Here is a 14413-nt window from a genome sequence, read left to right as displayed (position 1 = left end):
GTCTGGAAATCACTGCTCTAAAATGTCCTCTCTTGCAACTCCAGCGGTCTGCCTGGTTTACTGCCATTTTTTAACATCTCTCTTTTTCCTCTGCAGTGAATACTTTAGTTGTTTATGTAATTACCTACCTAGCTGGCAAATTCATCATCAGGCTGCTAGCAAATCAACTTTTATTAGGAAGGCTGTCAAAGCAGAGTAATATAAGGCTGAAGAGCATCCGTACAGAGAACACTCTTCCAGATCTTGCCTTTTTTCCTCTTTCTGACTCATTTTGAGATTTTTGCTAATGTTAGAAAAGCATTCCAGGGCTCCCACGTCTTCCTAGACCTGCTTATCCCCAGCTATATAGCTGTAGGGTTGAAATTAAGGGTTCAAGGGCTTCATGTCAAAATGCTTCGTGTGGGCGTGCATAGCAAATACCAAAAAATCCCTCAAACTGTCAGTCTCACACATGTATCTTTTTTGTTCTGTTTGAAGGTAGCTGCAATAACCAGAGCTGGGCCAGGCACTGTCTGCTCTCGGATTTTCAATTTTTTAAATGGCTGAAGAAATCTCCAACAAAAAGACATGCATAAAAAATAACATTTGGTAGCTAGCTCATTTGTAATTTCTGAAACATTACTTTATTTTGCCTCCAAAGTGTTACAGTTATCTCATTTTATTGACAGGAATAATTATAGGAAACCTAACTGATTATATGAGACATTTTTCTTTACCACTGTTTTTTTAAATATACCAGAAGCCAATTATATTAAAACTAAATACAGATATTTCAGAATATAACCGCAGTACCTTATCTGCAGGGAACGCTAATACCCCTTTGCTAATATGCACATGAAGAGTCCAGACTACCCTCTAAAATCTACAAGGGCAAATATGCATAAAATCCAGTCAGATGCCTGAATTTCAGATTTCTTTGCCTGTTGCTAGCTACAGCACTTTCAAAGACAACGTGGTGTTGGGTAGTAGGGTGGGGAATCTGATGCTGTGCAGTGTTTGATGTTTTTATGAGAAATGCAGCATAATTTCCACTGAGTACTTGTTTTGGTGGGAACTAGCAGGGATTATCTTTGTTAATGATTCCCTCAGCATTTTTCAGAATAAGACCTTGAGCAGGACATGTTTTTCATGTAGAGGCTGCTCGCTCCAGGTCTCCATAGATTGGAGGGTATGGTACCATACACGAAACTGCCTCTTAAGCTAGAAGAAACAGGGATTGGTACAAGATGGGTAGGAGATAAAGTTGAGAAGAAGATGACAACAGGTGGTTTTAAAATTGGGCTGGAGACAATTATTTGTTTGGTTCTGCAGGATTCAACCTCAATGTCGTTATTATCTTATTAATAACTGGTAAGGAAAAAAAAATAGCATTTTTATAAAATATACCATGTCACAAAACCAGGGTACTTTATCAACATGTTGAGAGATTGGAATATCACAAAGGAAGATCTGAAAACCCATGAAGGATTGGAGAAATATAAATGGGATTAATATTTGCAGTAGAAAAAAAAAGGGTCCTTTGTCTGAGGGCTGACAGGAATGTCTGCCAAGACCAAAGAAGTTCCCACTGAAAACACCTGAGCAGGAGTTGGGGATACCCGCCAGGCACAGCATGGTTGCGTGCAAAGCATTACACTAGTAGGAGGTGAGGCATTTCCAGCAGCGGTAGGGATATGTTGGCGTGATTGCCAGGACAGAGGACTGTTAGTGCCATTAAATAAGCCCTTGTGGAACTTCATTTGCAACCTGTCCACAATTAACACATACATTTAATACAAACTGTAATTGGGAAAAGGTAGAAAGGGAGTACTAGTGTCATGAGAGGGTGGGGAATGCAACCTTTGAAAGACTGAGCTTGCCTCACTTACTCTGGCAAAAGCAAGGGTGTGAGAGAATAAGACTGCCTTCTAAAAATATGTCTAAGAGGGGAATCCTCAGGGATGAAGGCGAGAATTGTTTAAACTAAAGGCCAGTGCTGGCACAGGAACAAAGTTGCATAAACTGCTCATGAATAACTTTGGGTGAGGAGTGAAAAGAAGGTGTCTAATTATCAGAGAACTGAGGTTGTGGAATAAGTATCAGGAACTAGAAACAAAAATCTTAACTTGTTTTTGATCTTACTATGAAGAAGATTCCAAGACATACTGCTTATGCTAGAAGATAACTGCATCTGATGACCCACAAGCTCTCTTCTAGTCTTGTTACTAAATGTGAACAATCACCTTGGGTAAATAAAGGCACATGCTGATATTTCCCATCAATGCTGGCATCTCACAGTGCTATGGGGAGATGAGGAGACTAACCTCACTGACTTGGAGAAATAAGTACTCTTAAGAAAGGGATTCAAATCCCTCTAGTTTAATCACTGATGGACATAGACCCTTTCTCCTGATGCAGGTGATTCAGTCCAACCATCTGCAGACTCTTCCTTTAGCAGAAGGTAAATTGCCTTCTGCTGGGGCCTCTGTCTATCCACAAAGGACAGGAGAGATACCTGGAGTGGACATCTGATTTTCAAGAGTCAAAGGAGTTAAATGCTCTCCTGAGTGACCAGGGTTCATGTTCTGTAGCCTGCTGCCTTTTCTGTGAGGTTTCCCATTAACTGATCCAACTAATTACAGCTGGTTGATGAAACTTGAGGAGATCCCAGTAATTTAGGAGTGCAGTGATAGTATGAGGGATAAGGGTTTTAAACTGGAAGAGGGCAGATTTAGATTAGATATAAGGAAGAAACTCTTTCCTGTGAGGGTGGTGAGACACTGGAACAGGTTGCCCAGAGAAGTGGTGGCTGCCCCTTCCCTGGAAGTGTTCCAGGCCAGGTTGGACGGGGCTTTGAGCAACCTGGTCTAGTGGAAGGTGCCCCTGCCCATGGCAGGGGGATTGGAACTAAATGATCTTTAAGGTCCCTTCCAACCCAAACCATTCTATGATTCTATGATATCTGCACAGAACGGTAATTCTATAGTAAATTGAGCACCCTCTTGCTTCACTTACTCTTAGTGCCATTATTTTAATTAATTTTAAAAGCCAAGCTTTAAATATGGTAATCGGCAATCATATAATTGAATGAATTATATATTCATTTTGACATATATAACATTTACATCAATACCAAATGGAATCATATAAAAACAGAGCTAAAAGTTAGGCAATTATTCTTACCAAATCAAACCCACAATGGGACCAGAAATTTTCCAAGACATTTTTCCTACCATTAGTGCACATTACTAGCAGCAATTGCTTTTCCCTGAAGCCTCCAAAAAGCAAAAGAAATGATCAAACAGCTTGTAAATTGACCCATTATTTTTCTTTAGCGTTACTGCCAAAAGCATTTATAAAAATACAACCACTTTCATTGCTATTAAATAGAACATTAAACAAATCATGTTTAACATTAAAGCAAACATGAGAAAATTCAAACAATGTTTTTATTTCAACTTGAAGAGAGAAAAAAAGTATTTTATTTGCTTACCTCTTCAAATTTTAGTGCAATCATAGAAAAAGCTTTAAAAATTGCGTCTGTTGGGCCTGTTATTGTCACAATTCTCTCTGGACAGGAGCCTTCTGAAATATTGATTCGAGCACCACTCTGTCAAAAAGAACAAATATTTTTCAAATTTATACTTCCTGGGGAGCAAACTATGTAAGATTAGGGATACAGTTTGGGAAGGAATATCTTGAGGCATCTAGTTCACTGCCCTGCTACTGCAGCCCCAACATCATACAATTTCAGCATAAACTGATCACACTCCAAAAATTCATCTAACTGCGGGAAGCCGGATTCTGTCTAGGTAAATACTTATACAGCCTTCATCACAGTATGCAAATAGCGCTTCTGCAACTCAAAGTTGCAAATAATTGCATAATCAGGTCTCTTCCCTTCCCTCTTGCAGGGTTAACCTCAAGTAGGACGGGAGCTGCAGAATTTCAGATGAGGTTGTTGTTTTCAGGGAGCATCAGCATCTCCCAGGAAAGATGCACCTTTTTGGTTCAGAGACTCAAAGGCAGGGCTTGATCTCTCTAGCTGGGGCATTGCTTTGCACTGTGGAGAAGGTTCCTTATAGATGTGTTTCCTGTGAAGGCAGTCAATTAATATGCACTGAACAACCCTTTAAAAGACTAGTGATAGGACAGGCCAAGAGTAATGGTGTTATCTCCTTAAGGCAAGGAGCCTGCTGGGAGGAGCTGGAAAACCTAAGTCTTGGAGATAAGCCAGCACGACTCTGAGGTATCCTTAGTCCTCTTTATGTCACTGTGCCAGTGCAGAGAAAAATGTTAAACTGGATGTAAATATATTTAAGAGGATCTTGGTAAAGATAATGATCAAAGCCAGTTCAGGTAAGACCCACCCTATGCTTTCCCTGAGGTTTCAAGCATGGAAATGTGTTAATGCAGTCTAACAAGCCACTGGAGCCTCAACTCATCCACAGGCACTGACCTTTTCAAGGATCTGGGCCTGTAGAAAATGTGAGATAATCTGGGTTAATTTGGCCCTTTGCCTTCAAGGTTACCATGAATCAGGCAACGTGCTGTGTGTCTGAGCCCTTATTCATGTGCACGCTTCCCGCTCAACAGCAAGGTATTTCCCCATATGACAGCAACCAAACACAACAAAAAAAATGAACCCAACACTGTGGATAGAAAAATCTTGCTGCCACAGACTTGGCTGCCAGACATACTCAGCGTTTATACGTAAGAAAGGGCAGCAGGCACTTCTTCTGACAGGCCAACCTGAGTGGGACTTGCCCTCATCAAACACCAGCACTGGATCAGGAAGATCAGGGTCAAGGGCTTGTTCATGATGGTGGCAATGTCCGGTGGCTGCTGCCAGCACACACGAACCCAGGGCCATGGGACTCAGCCAGGCAGGGAGCATGCCAGGTGCCATGCTGGGCAGAGCTGCCTGCAGCAGGCAGGCCTGCCCGTCCCATGGACGCCTTTACGTGAAGCATGGCTCTTCCTTTGAAACCAGAACCATGGGAGCTTGTCTGAAAGATCGCTCCACTGTGGATCGGTGGCAGCCAAAATTCACAGATGTTACTCTTCCAGTAGATGACTGGTCAAAACAGAGCTATGGCAATTAAAATGTTATGAGGCAGCCTCCATATCTGTGTAGGAAGTTAACAATCACAGGGCACAAAAATGAGGTTTTTGTACTTTTCTTTAGGCCCAAAGTTGTCTCTGACATCTCCCTGATGACAGAGAAAGACAGAGTTGCATTTCATTCCATGAAACTGTGGCATGCAACTTGCCACATCTGTCAGGAAAGCAAAAAAAAAGTTGCATTTTGCTTTTAAAAAAGTACTGAAGAAGGTAGTTACTTAAAGAAAAACCAGGTTATCATCACGTGGAGACATTGCCTCTCCTGCATATTATGCATATAATTCCTTTATTTTAAAAAATCAACTAAACAAATACAGCCTCTTGTGACCACACGTACATGACAGTAGGTTTTCAGGAGTGGAAGAAGTACATTTGATATTTATCTTGAAAAACTAGCTAGGGATCATAACTCTTCTCTAAGATGTTTAACTCAGAAGTCAGGAGCATTCTCCAGTGATGGCTTCCCTTTTGTGCATGCAATTTATATCCAAAGACATCTGCCCAGGATCATAATTAATAATTAAACTAAAATGTGTTTAATCAACTGGCAGGATTACCTAGTATATTTGAAACATTTTTTTCTTGTATTTTTTGTGAAGTCTTAGCAAATGTGCTTATGTGTGAAAACAGGGTGAAAGCTCTTATCATCAAAAAAGGAGCTCTGAACTCAGTCAGCCTGAGAATGAACACCCTATTGTGCATACTTAAAGATGGATCTCAACAATTTTATTTACTACAAATACTTTGAGATTTCCCTGCTACAGACCTTCCATCAGTGTATAAAACAACAAAGCAGCTGATGTAGTAATGCACTGCAGATTTACCAGAACCAAACTGACTTTTCTTGAGGCATCCTCTATACACTTTGCACTCCTAAAGTTTTACACAGTAGGATTGTCTTTTGACTTATGCTTTTAGCATTTGCTTCAAAGAAGGAAAATTACATGGATCTCCAGGTAAGATGAACTGCCTTGCAGGACAAGTGTGGGTCTGTAACCTTCACCTGGGCACAATCCTCTGAAGACAGTGCAGTTTGCTCTGTGGCAGGGAAAGAAGCCTGCCAACACCGGGGAGACTGAGGTTCACGCAGTGCCCTGTTTTATTTAGCCTTTTTCTGTTTACAACCTTTTCAAAGGATGTGAATGGCAGGTGTGCAGGTCTGCCCTGTCCACATCTTACTCACAGCTGCAAAACAATAAAAAGTTAAGGCTTTGTCAAGACATGGCAGAGGGATACTTTGCCTCATGCAAGTCTGGCTCCAGCTCTGCTGAAGCTTGTGTCTACCCTCAAACTTTACACAACGTCAATCTAATGATTGGTTTCAGATTTTGGAAACTCTCTACCAGGAGGCCAACCCACATGCAGGACTGATGCTGGTATAAGGAAGATACAGTGGTTATGATGCACAGCATCATGCTGGCTAAGCTGTTCTTGAGATAAGACAGCAGCAGACATATTGCTATGGGAATGAAAGACTCCAGACTGCTGGGGAGATAAGGAGGTTATATTAACAACAATGTTTAATTTAGGCCAGCACATTTACACACCACCAGTTGCAAAGAATGGTGATATTAAATTAACTGCCCACTTGATGGCAGTGTCGGTCTGTACACGCTGAATTTCCCTGTTTTCTGAGCTGGAAAGAAAGGCAAGTAAAGACATCAAGGCTTGTCTTACCTCCTCCCTCATCTTCTTAACTGTCTCACCTTTCTGTTAAAGAAACAGAAGAAAGTTAGCCTGGGCTGATGAATTGAACTGATATACAATATTTTGACATGAAAATAAAGAGAGAAAGTAATTTCCTGACCTTTCCGATAATGCTTCCAACCTCCTGAAACAGAAAAAAAAAGACACGGTGAATGATAACAATTCACTACAAAAGAGCATTTGCTCTGTTCCTAAGCTATTTCACCATCACTTATTTCAAACCTGCAAAGTGAAGCATAGCCCCCTTCCATTGTTGCTGTATACAAATATGCCATGTTAGATACAAAGGGGTAGGTTGAAAATGTGGCTCTGCAGCTTACTGATTGTGCAGGAAAAATACCTTTAACAGAAACTGATCTTGTAGTTACAGATCAATCCTGCTACTAAAAACACAGATAAACCCCTATCAGGGAATGAAAAGTTCAAAAATAATAGAACCACACAACCTGCTAGAGAAAATGGGATATAATACAAGCATCAAAATAATTGCTGATTTCTCCGAGGGCAGGCATTTACCCTCTTTACACCATGTAATAGCTAGAGCTAAATTTCCATGCTACCAAGTGTTATTGTGTAAACACCTGGTGGCCTGTCTTAATCTCCCTATTAAGCACTTACAGAACAATAATTGCTAATCACTTTTTAGGGATTTGGGAATTGCTACTGAGCTCCCACAATCTTCCATGAAGGGACAGAAAATACTGAGAAATGTGCCTGTGAACTTACAATAGGGGAACAATTTGGCAGTTCTGGCAACATCCCAAAGGTTAAAAGCTTGGTGAATAAAACCAACAGGTAGCAAAAATGAAGCTACTACCTCTAAAATGAATAGTCTGGACATGTTACACAAATCATGCAGGTGTGATGTCATACTGGTAGTCATCTGATGGAGAGGAGAACAGCTAAAGGAAAATAAACTCCTTTCCTGTACTTGGGTTATGAAATCTACTTCAACAGTTAAAGACTGTCTCACATGGCTGATCTGCCCCAGATACATGATATACCATTCCCCTCCCCCCGACCCAGTCTATGTACTTAAGTCTGACCCATCCTGAAACACAGTCCAAAGAGTAAGATTTAAAAATTGTCCTCCATTGCTCTGTCCAACGATGGACTCATGATAAAGTGGTAGTAACTTTGAGTGAAATAGAGAACTACCTGCAGTGACCTTGAAAGAGCTATTTCTCACCAGAAGGTTATTTATAAGATCATAATATGAAGCTGCTTGTGCTTGCAACTCTTCACAAGCTGCTCACAAGATGTAAAGACTTTTCAGTGAGAAGACGACCTATCTCAATTAAGAACTTTGCCATACGGTTCCTTTGCGCTTTCTGCAAGTCTGCACATAACACCAGACTGAGAGGAACAGTCAATACACTGCTGGACATGGCTGCTATTTGGAGTCACCTAAACAGGCTGCAGAAATGGGCTGAAAGAAACCTCAGGGAGCATAACAAAGTCAAATGAAAAGTACTATGTCTGGGACAGAACAAGCCCACGCAGCAGAACAAGTTGGGCAAAAACTTGCTACGTACAAACTGGCTTTGCAGAAAAAGTCCTGAGGGTCCCAGTGTACAACTCTAATATGAGTACATGAGTGCATCAGCAGTGCATCCCTGATCACACAAATGCTGGGCTGTATTAGCAAGACTGTAGCCAGCAGGCTGGGGCAAATGATTCTGGCCTTCTCCTTGTGTTTGTGAGACCGTGCCTGGAAGATTGTGTCCTGTTTTGGGATCCTAGTACAAGACAGACAAGGACACACTGAAATTAAACCAGTGCAGGGCCACCAAGATGGTCAGGGGACCAGAGCACAGGACACATGAGGAGAGGCTGAGAGAACTGCGTTTGTTCACCCTTAGGAAGAGAAGACTTGGGGGTATCTTATTGTAGCGTACAATAAGGAAAGCAGGTTGCAACATCAAATTCCTACTTAGTACGAGGAAAAAACTTTTCACCATGGGGATGGCTGGACATTGGAACAGGCACCCAGAGAAGCTGTGGAGTCTCCATCCTTGAAGGTGTCCAAACCCAGCCTGGGCAAGGCCCTGAGCAACCTGTTCCAATGGGATCTGCTTGATTCAGGAGACCAGACTGGAGACCTTTGCGGGTCCCTTCCAACCTCCATGGGTCTGTGATTCTTCAAGCACAGTCTTACACCCACTGAAGTCAATGCCTAACTATCTACAAAGTTCCTCAACCCAGTGAAGCCCCTTCTCAGGCTAATTTTCAAACTTTACTTTTTGTGTTCCTCATGTCCCCTTTTTATTTCCCTTCCTACTTCTCTTCCAAAATGGGATTCTGCTCTCTTGTACATACTGACCAGAGAACAGGTATTATCCAGATAGCCATTGCAAATCTTCCAGAAGTAGTTCTGCTTTGCAAACCTATAGTTCTGCTGGCTGATGTGCAGTAGACCTTCACACGTCACACAGCTGTGCGACTGTTCTTGGTAAATCTTCCTGTGTCGATCTGGGACTGTGAGACATCCGTACATCTGCACATACAATGCAAAGAAGAAGCTCTGTGCAAAGAGGAGTGAATGATGTAGACTCACTGCAGTTTTGTGTCTTGTGACCAAATTATCCCGTGTCTCTTAATATGTGGGTTTAGGTCATGTCTCTTCCCGTGGCTGAGATATATGTACCAGCGTGCTGTGTAGGCTCTCTAATAAGGTTCAGCTTTTTTGTTAGCAGTGACACAAATTTGGGACACTCATTCCACAAAATTTTTAAGATCTTACTATTTTTTAATATTATCACTGCAACTCTGCCAACCTGCCTGTAACTGTTGAATGGGATTAAACAATACAGGGAGTAAGAGTCTCAATGATGGTTAAGCCTTGGGAACCCCTCATGTCTAGTAGTTCCTATCTGCCCACTCAGCACATTCAGCAGTTTTACCTTGAAAAGTTTTTCCATTCTTCTCAGTCCCAGCTTTCAGAAGTAAATTCTTTCATAAAACAGATTCTTAGGAGGTAGAAGGACCTTTTGGTATGGGTGAGAGTATTGTGTTTCATTTGCTATGGGCAAGCAATTGTATTTCAGTCCATGGTATAATTGCATTTTTTGTACACCTGAAGTTTCATTACAAGCTGTAGTCCTGGTCTTAAACCTGCAAGGCTCTTCCAGTATACACTTAGTACAAAATCCATTTGATGCCCCAATCCATTTGATCATTGTGGGTCTTAATGACAGATGCCACTCTTTCAGAAATGTATGGATGGGTCATGGCTAATACGTACAAAGATATCTTCCTTGGAAATAGGAAAAGATACTTTCTCTCTGAAAATAGAAAAGTACTGTTTGTAGTCCTACTAAAAAAGATGGTCAAACAAAGAAATTGGGAGTATTTAAAAAAGCAGAGTAGAGCATAAAATATTAGGATTCCTAAGCTGCTTGTTCCACTGAAGTCTATGGGACTTTTAGTATTGATTTCAGTGGGGACACGAATTCTACCTGACTGATCATCACCTTGTTATTACCAAAGCATACAAGCTGCTGAAGAACTGAGCAAATGAACAGTGTGAATCCCACTGAGGAAACACATTCTGAGACTGGTGACCAGTTCCTTAGAACATGCTAGCAAATGCCACTGTAAATGCTATGGAGTACTTCAAACCTTCCCCTCCTCAAAGCATGAATTTAAAGCCTGTTCTATAAGGAGACAGTTTCAAAACATCCAAGCAAATGCCATCTCTCCCTCTGCACTAGGAGCTGGGATTCTGCTTGGAAATGTGAGGGAAGGACACAGGAGGAGAGAGAAACATTAACTTCACATGAATATTGCTAATATTTCCAGAATTTTAGATCCATACAAATCACTAAAAAAAAAAAAATCTAGAATGGTTCTAAATGGTGACTTCAGACTTTTTTGGGGCCTTAGCTTTTTCTAGGAAAGCTTCCACAAGTACTGGTGACAACAGGTCATATCTTTAATTATGAGAAACCTACTTCAGCCACAGATTAAATCAGAAGACTCTTTAACACCTTGTTCTCCAAACTACCAATGCTACTCCATCAAACCTTTAATATTTCTTTATACAGTCCAATATTTGTTTCATATAGATTCTTATATCACCCTAAATTATGTTTAGTGCTTAATGAGATTCCTAACATCATTTTTATGACACTCAAGTTTTATCAGTATTTCTAGCCAAGGTTACTTTGAGGGCTTAATCTTCTTCAGAAAATGTTTCTAAATCAGCCAGACACCAAACTGTGCTGTAGTTAACTGCATAAGACTGAAGGGATGGGATTTCTGTCACCTACATGAGTTCATTAAAAGTTAGAAGTCTAGTGTAAGCCAGGCACATAGCCTCCTCTGCAGTCCAGGGAGAGAGATAATAGAGGATGTTTTGTTCCCAAAAGAGGAGAGAAGTAGTGTACTCCCAAGGGTTTCATCTTCCTCCATCTGCAGTAGAAGCCCAGACTGACACTAAGATACCTGAAGTTTGGTGAGAGGAATCCTACAGTTGATGTCAAATTCAGCCTCAGTGCAGGTCAGACAGGAATTTGATTTAGCTGTCCTAGCAAATAATTGCCTACTAGAATATACTAATAACTGTTAAACTATTTGCTGTTTTCCAGTGCTCAGGAATATAAACTAAAGGTATGTATTTATGATCAATTTCAAACTGATTCATTGACTAACCATCTATGCATAAACACAGTGGGAAAATAAGTTATATGATAAAAATTACTGGGTTTCATATAATCACATTTCAGTAGCTGATCGAAAAACAGTGCACAGAAAAAAAGAAGTTATAAATGAGGGAACTAAAGCTCAGAGGGAGAAGATAGGTCCAAGGCAACCCGGCAGACTGATGGCAGAGCTAAAAGTGCTACCCAAGCTCCTTGGCCTCAACATATGAACAGCCACCTGCCAGAAGCAGATATGCCAGAGCAACCATGCTGGATGAGCAGGATGCCTCTGAAAAGCTGCAAGTGTGCGTGTGCCTACAGCCACTGATATGTATGTATACACACACACACACACATTTATATATTTGTGTGTGAAGTCAATATATGCATGCAGGCACTAAATAGATAGATATCAATTTTCCTTTAAGAAATGACAGCAATTTGGGGTGACTATCCTGAGATTCATGAAAGGGGCCCAAGTTTCAGATTATGCTGAGTACCCAGCCCAGGTAATGCCTTCCAAAGGGCATATCTCCAGGTGACAACATCTCTGGCAGGACAGTCCCACATTTGGGCTCCAACAGCGTCACTTTGGAAAACCCCAGGAAAATTTAAAATGTACATGCTGATTTCAGATAGCCTGAAAATAATTCTCAAGCCAGGGTGTGTGTGTGTGTGTGTGTGTGTGAGTTGATTTATGACTATGTTTTTTTTAGTATGCCTTTTCTAATAAAATAGATAAAACAACAAGAGGTGAACCTCACCAACAAACACTGGAAGATTGCTCAGTATTGATAAAGCATATTACTAGCCAACCACCCAATTCATCACAGATAACATGAGGAAAAGCAATGGTAGAACCAGGGGATGGTTTTCATGCTGAAATGCAGCATATAATGTTATTTGCACATCTTACTCATATGAATGGGATGGGTTTTGCTCTTAATGAACACTTGGGGAGTGGTGGAGCCATCAAAGAGCAGAAAGCTGTTTCTGCTGCTTTTGCATCATCCTTGGTGAAGGCAAGGCAGCACCAGCAGAACAAAAGGTGGCAGCAAAGTCTGTGAGCCAAGGCTTTCACAAGGCTCTTGATGGGTGAATGACTAAACAAAGATATAAAACAGGCTGTAGGAGAAAGCTGTTTCCTAATTAATTATCTAGTGTGCCTTTTGAATAACAAAAGAAAGAAATTAGTCATGTTAAGAAAATAAGAGCCTTAACAAACGGTAACAAACCTTGGTTTAAAGAGTAACCATTGATCTGTAAACATAATGTGTGAAATTCCATCATTTTCCTAAGTGTGAGGCTAGTTTAGTAATTACTGCATCCCAGGAAATCAAAACAAAACAGGTAGCTATTCCAGGACCATAGAAAAGCACAGACATTGTTCTATTACCACAGGGTATGCAGCTTCTGTTATCAGCACTATGGAACACTAACCTCACAGAAACACTGAGATAAAGCCATGTCTAGAAGGAAAACACATTTAAGAAATCTAGGAATACATTTAAGAAATACTAAGAATATATACTTTCTCCCCAAAGAATCTGACAAAGCACAGGCCACATCCTAAAGCCTGCAATTTATTCAGGCAATGCTTTGTCTGCACAGACTTACCTGCTTTCTATGAGCAAGGATAAGGTAGAACCAGTAGGACTGGACTCTACAAACAAAAAAGCCTGCTAGAAAACCACTGAAAGGAAAGAAACACAGCCTTCCACGGTGGGGAAGCACATCCGCCAAGGAGGGATCCTGGCAACATCAAACAACATCTGCACTGATAAAGTTTTCCAGACTAGCAGCAGTTGTCTTTCTCCCATCCATAAAGAGGCATAACATAACCCAACTTTCTCTCTTTTCCTTGTTCTGAGGATAGAGTTGCCAATACTTGTATAAACTCATGAATATGCTTGCATGGAAGACCCCAGGAACATGTTCCATGAAGATGTTCTCAACAACGTGTCTGCATGGAGCACGTGGGGCATCAGCATTTTTCAAAGACTAGAATAAAAGTCAGTTTTGGGAAACATGATGTAACGTGTCTACTTCAGGGAACAAATGGCTCAAATAAACTGAGAGTCTGATTTGTGTTCTGGGATTATGTGGGATTAGCCTCACTGACATGGAAGTTTTTATGTTCCTAGGTGATGCTTCAGTAGTCACTGGCTGATGCTAACAGCCCTAATTTAGTAAGGCACTGCAGTCCAAACCCTTACTGAGACAGAGACACTGCTAACAAATCTGGTAGTGTATGAGGAAACCTTCAAATTACGGTCTTTCTGATGGAGATGCCAGTGTTATGAATCTTCCACTGGTCTATCTACCAGTTTTTGGGCAGCTGTGCCAATGGGGATTTCTCATTTGCTTTTTGATAGCAGATGGGTAACAAATTTACATTCAATTTCACACCAAATCTCCCAGGCTCCCCCCCCAGAAAACAAACCAAAAACTGTTCCTGTCCCTTTGCTTGTCCCTCTGCCTGTGATGCTGAAGCAGCAGTACTGAGTAGGGTGTCTGCCTCCTGCAATCTCAGTTCACTACAGCTGTGGACCAGCGAGGAGATCCTGTTTGATGGAAGTGGGAAAATTCAGCTATGGAGATTGTTTTTGGGGACATACAGTGCCCAGGCGCTGGGGAAAAAGACCATTGTCCTTTCTGTTGATTTTTTAGGCTAGTGAGAAACTTTCAGCTGTAACTACAAACACACTAAGAGGAGATCCATCTTGTGTTGTGTGTTTGCACGCAGAGTTTTGTTCCATGACTAGAGTTCTCAGGTACCAGAGCAATGCAGATAAACAAAACAAGAACTATAATAGCAATAGGCAGGACAGTCAATCCTCATAATACCCTGACAGAGTTCGTGGAAACTAGAAAGAACAGAACAAACATTGGCTTGGTTGGCATTTTATGGCTTGGATTAAATTACTGACAAGGCAATTCTTAAAGCTACTTTGCTGTAT

General features: G+C 41.1%; 1 protein-coding gene across 17 annotated transcripts in view; it reads right to left on the bottom strand.

Annotated features, from left to right (window-relative positions):
* Positions 1-14413, bottom strand: part of LOC141946183 (poly(rC)-binding protein 3-like) — a 547598-nt gene that overhangs the window by 47045 nt on the left and 486140 nt on the right. For all 17 annotated transcript variants that reach the window (XM_074875589.1, XM_074875578.1, XM_074875568.1 and 14 more), the window contains 3 exons: positions 6911-6934; positions 6781-6813; positions 3473-3589 (listed from right to left, as the gene is read on the bottom strand). In XM_074875589.1, coding sequence (XP_074731690.1) covers positions 3473-3589; positions 6781-6813; positions 6911-6934 — 174 coding nt within the window. The remainder of the gene's footprint in view (positions 1-3472; positions 3590-6780; positions 6814-6910; positions 6935-14413) is intronic.

The sequence above is a fragment of the Strix uralensis genome, chromosome 1 (genome assembly GCF_047716275.1).
Source record: "Strix uralensis isolate ZFMK-TIS-50842 chromosome 1, bStrUra1, whole genome shotgun sequence".
NCBI classification, from domain to species: domain Eukaryota; kingdom Metazoa; phylum Chordata; class Aves; order Strigiformes; family Strigidae; genus Strix; species Strix uralensis.
Note: the sequence above shows the minus strand (reverse complement) of the source record. Positions and strands in the feature narration are given on the sequence as shown.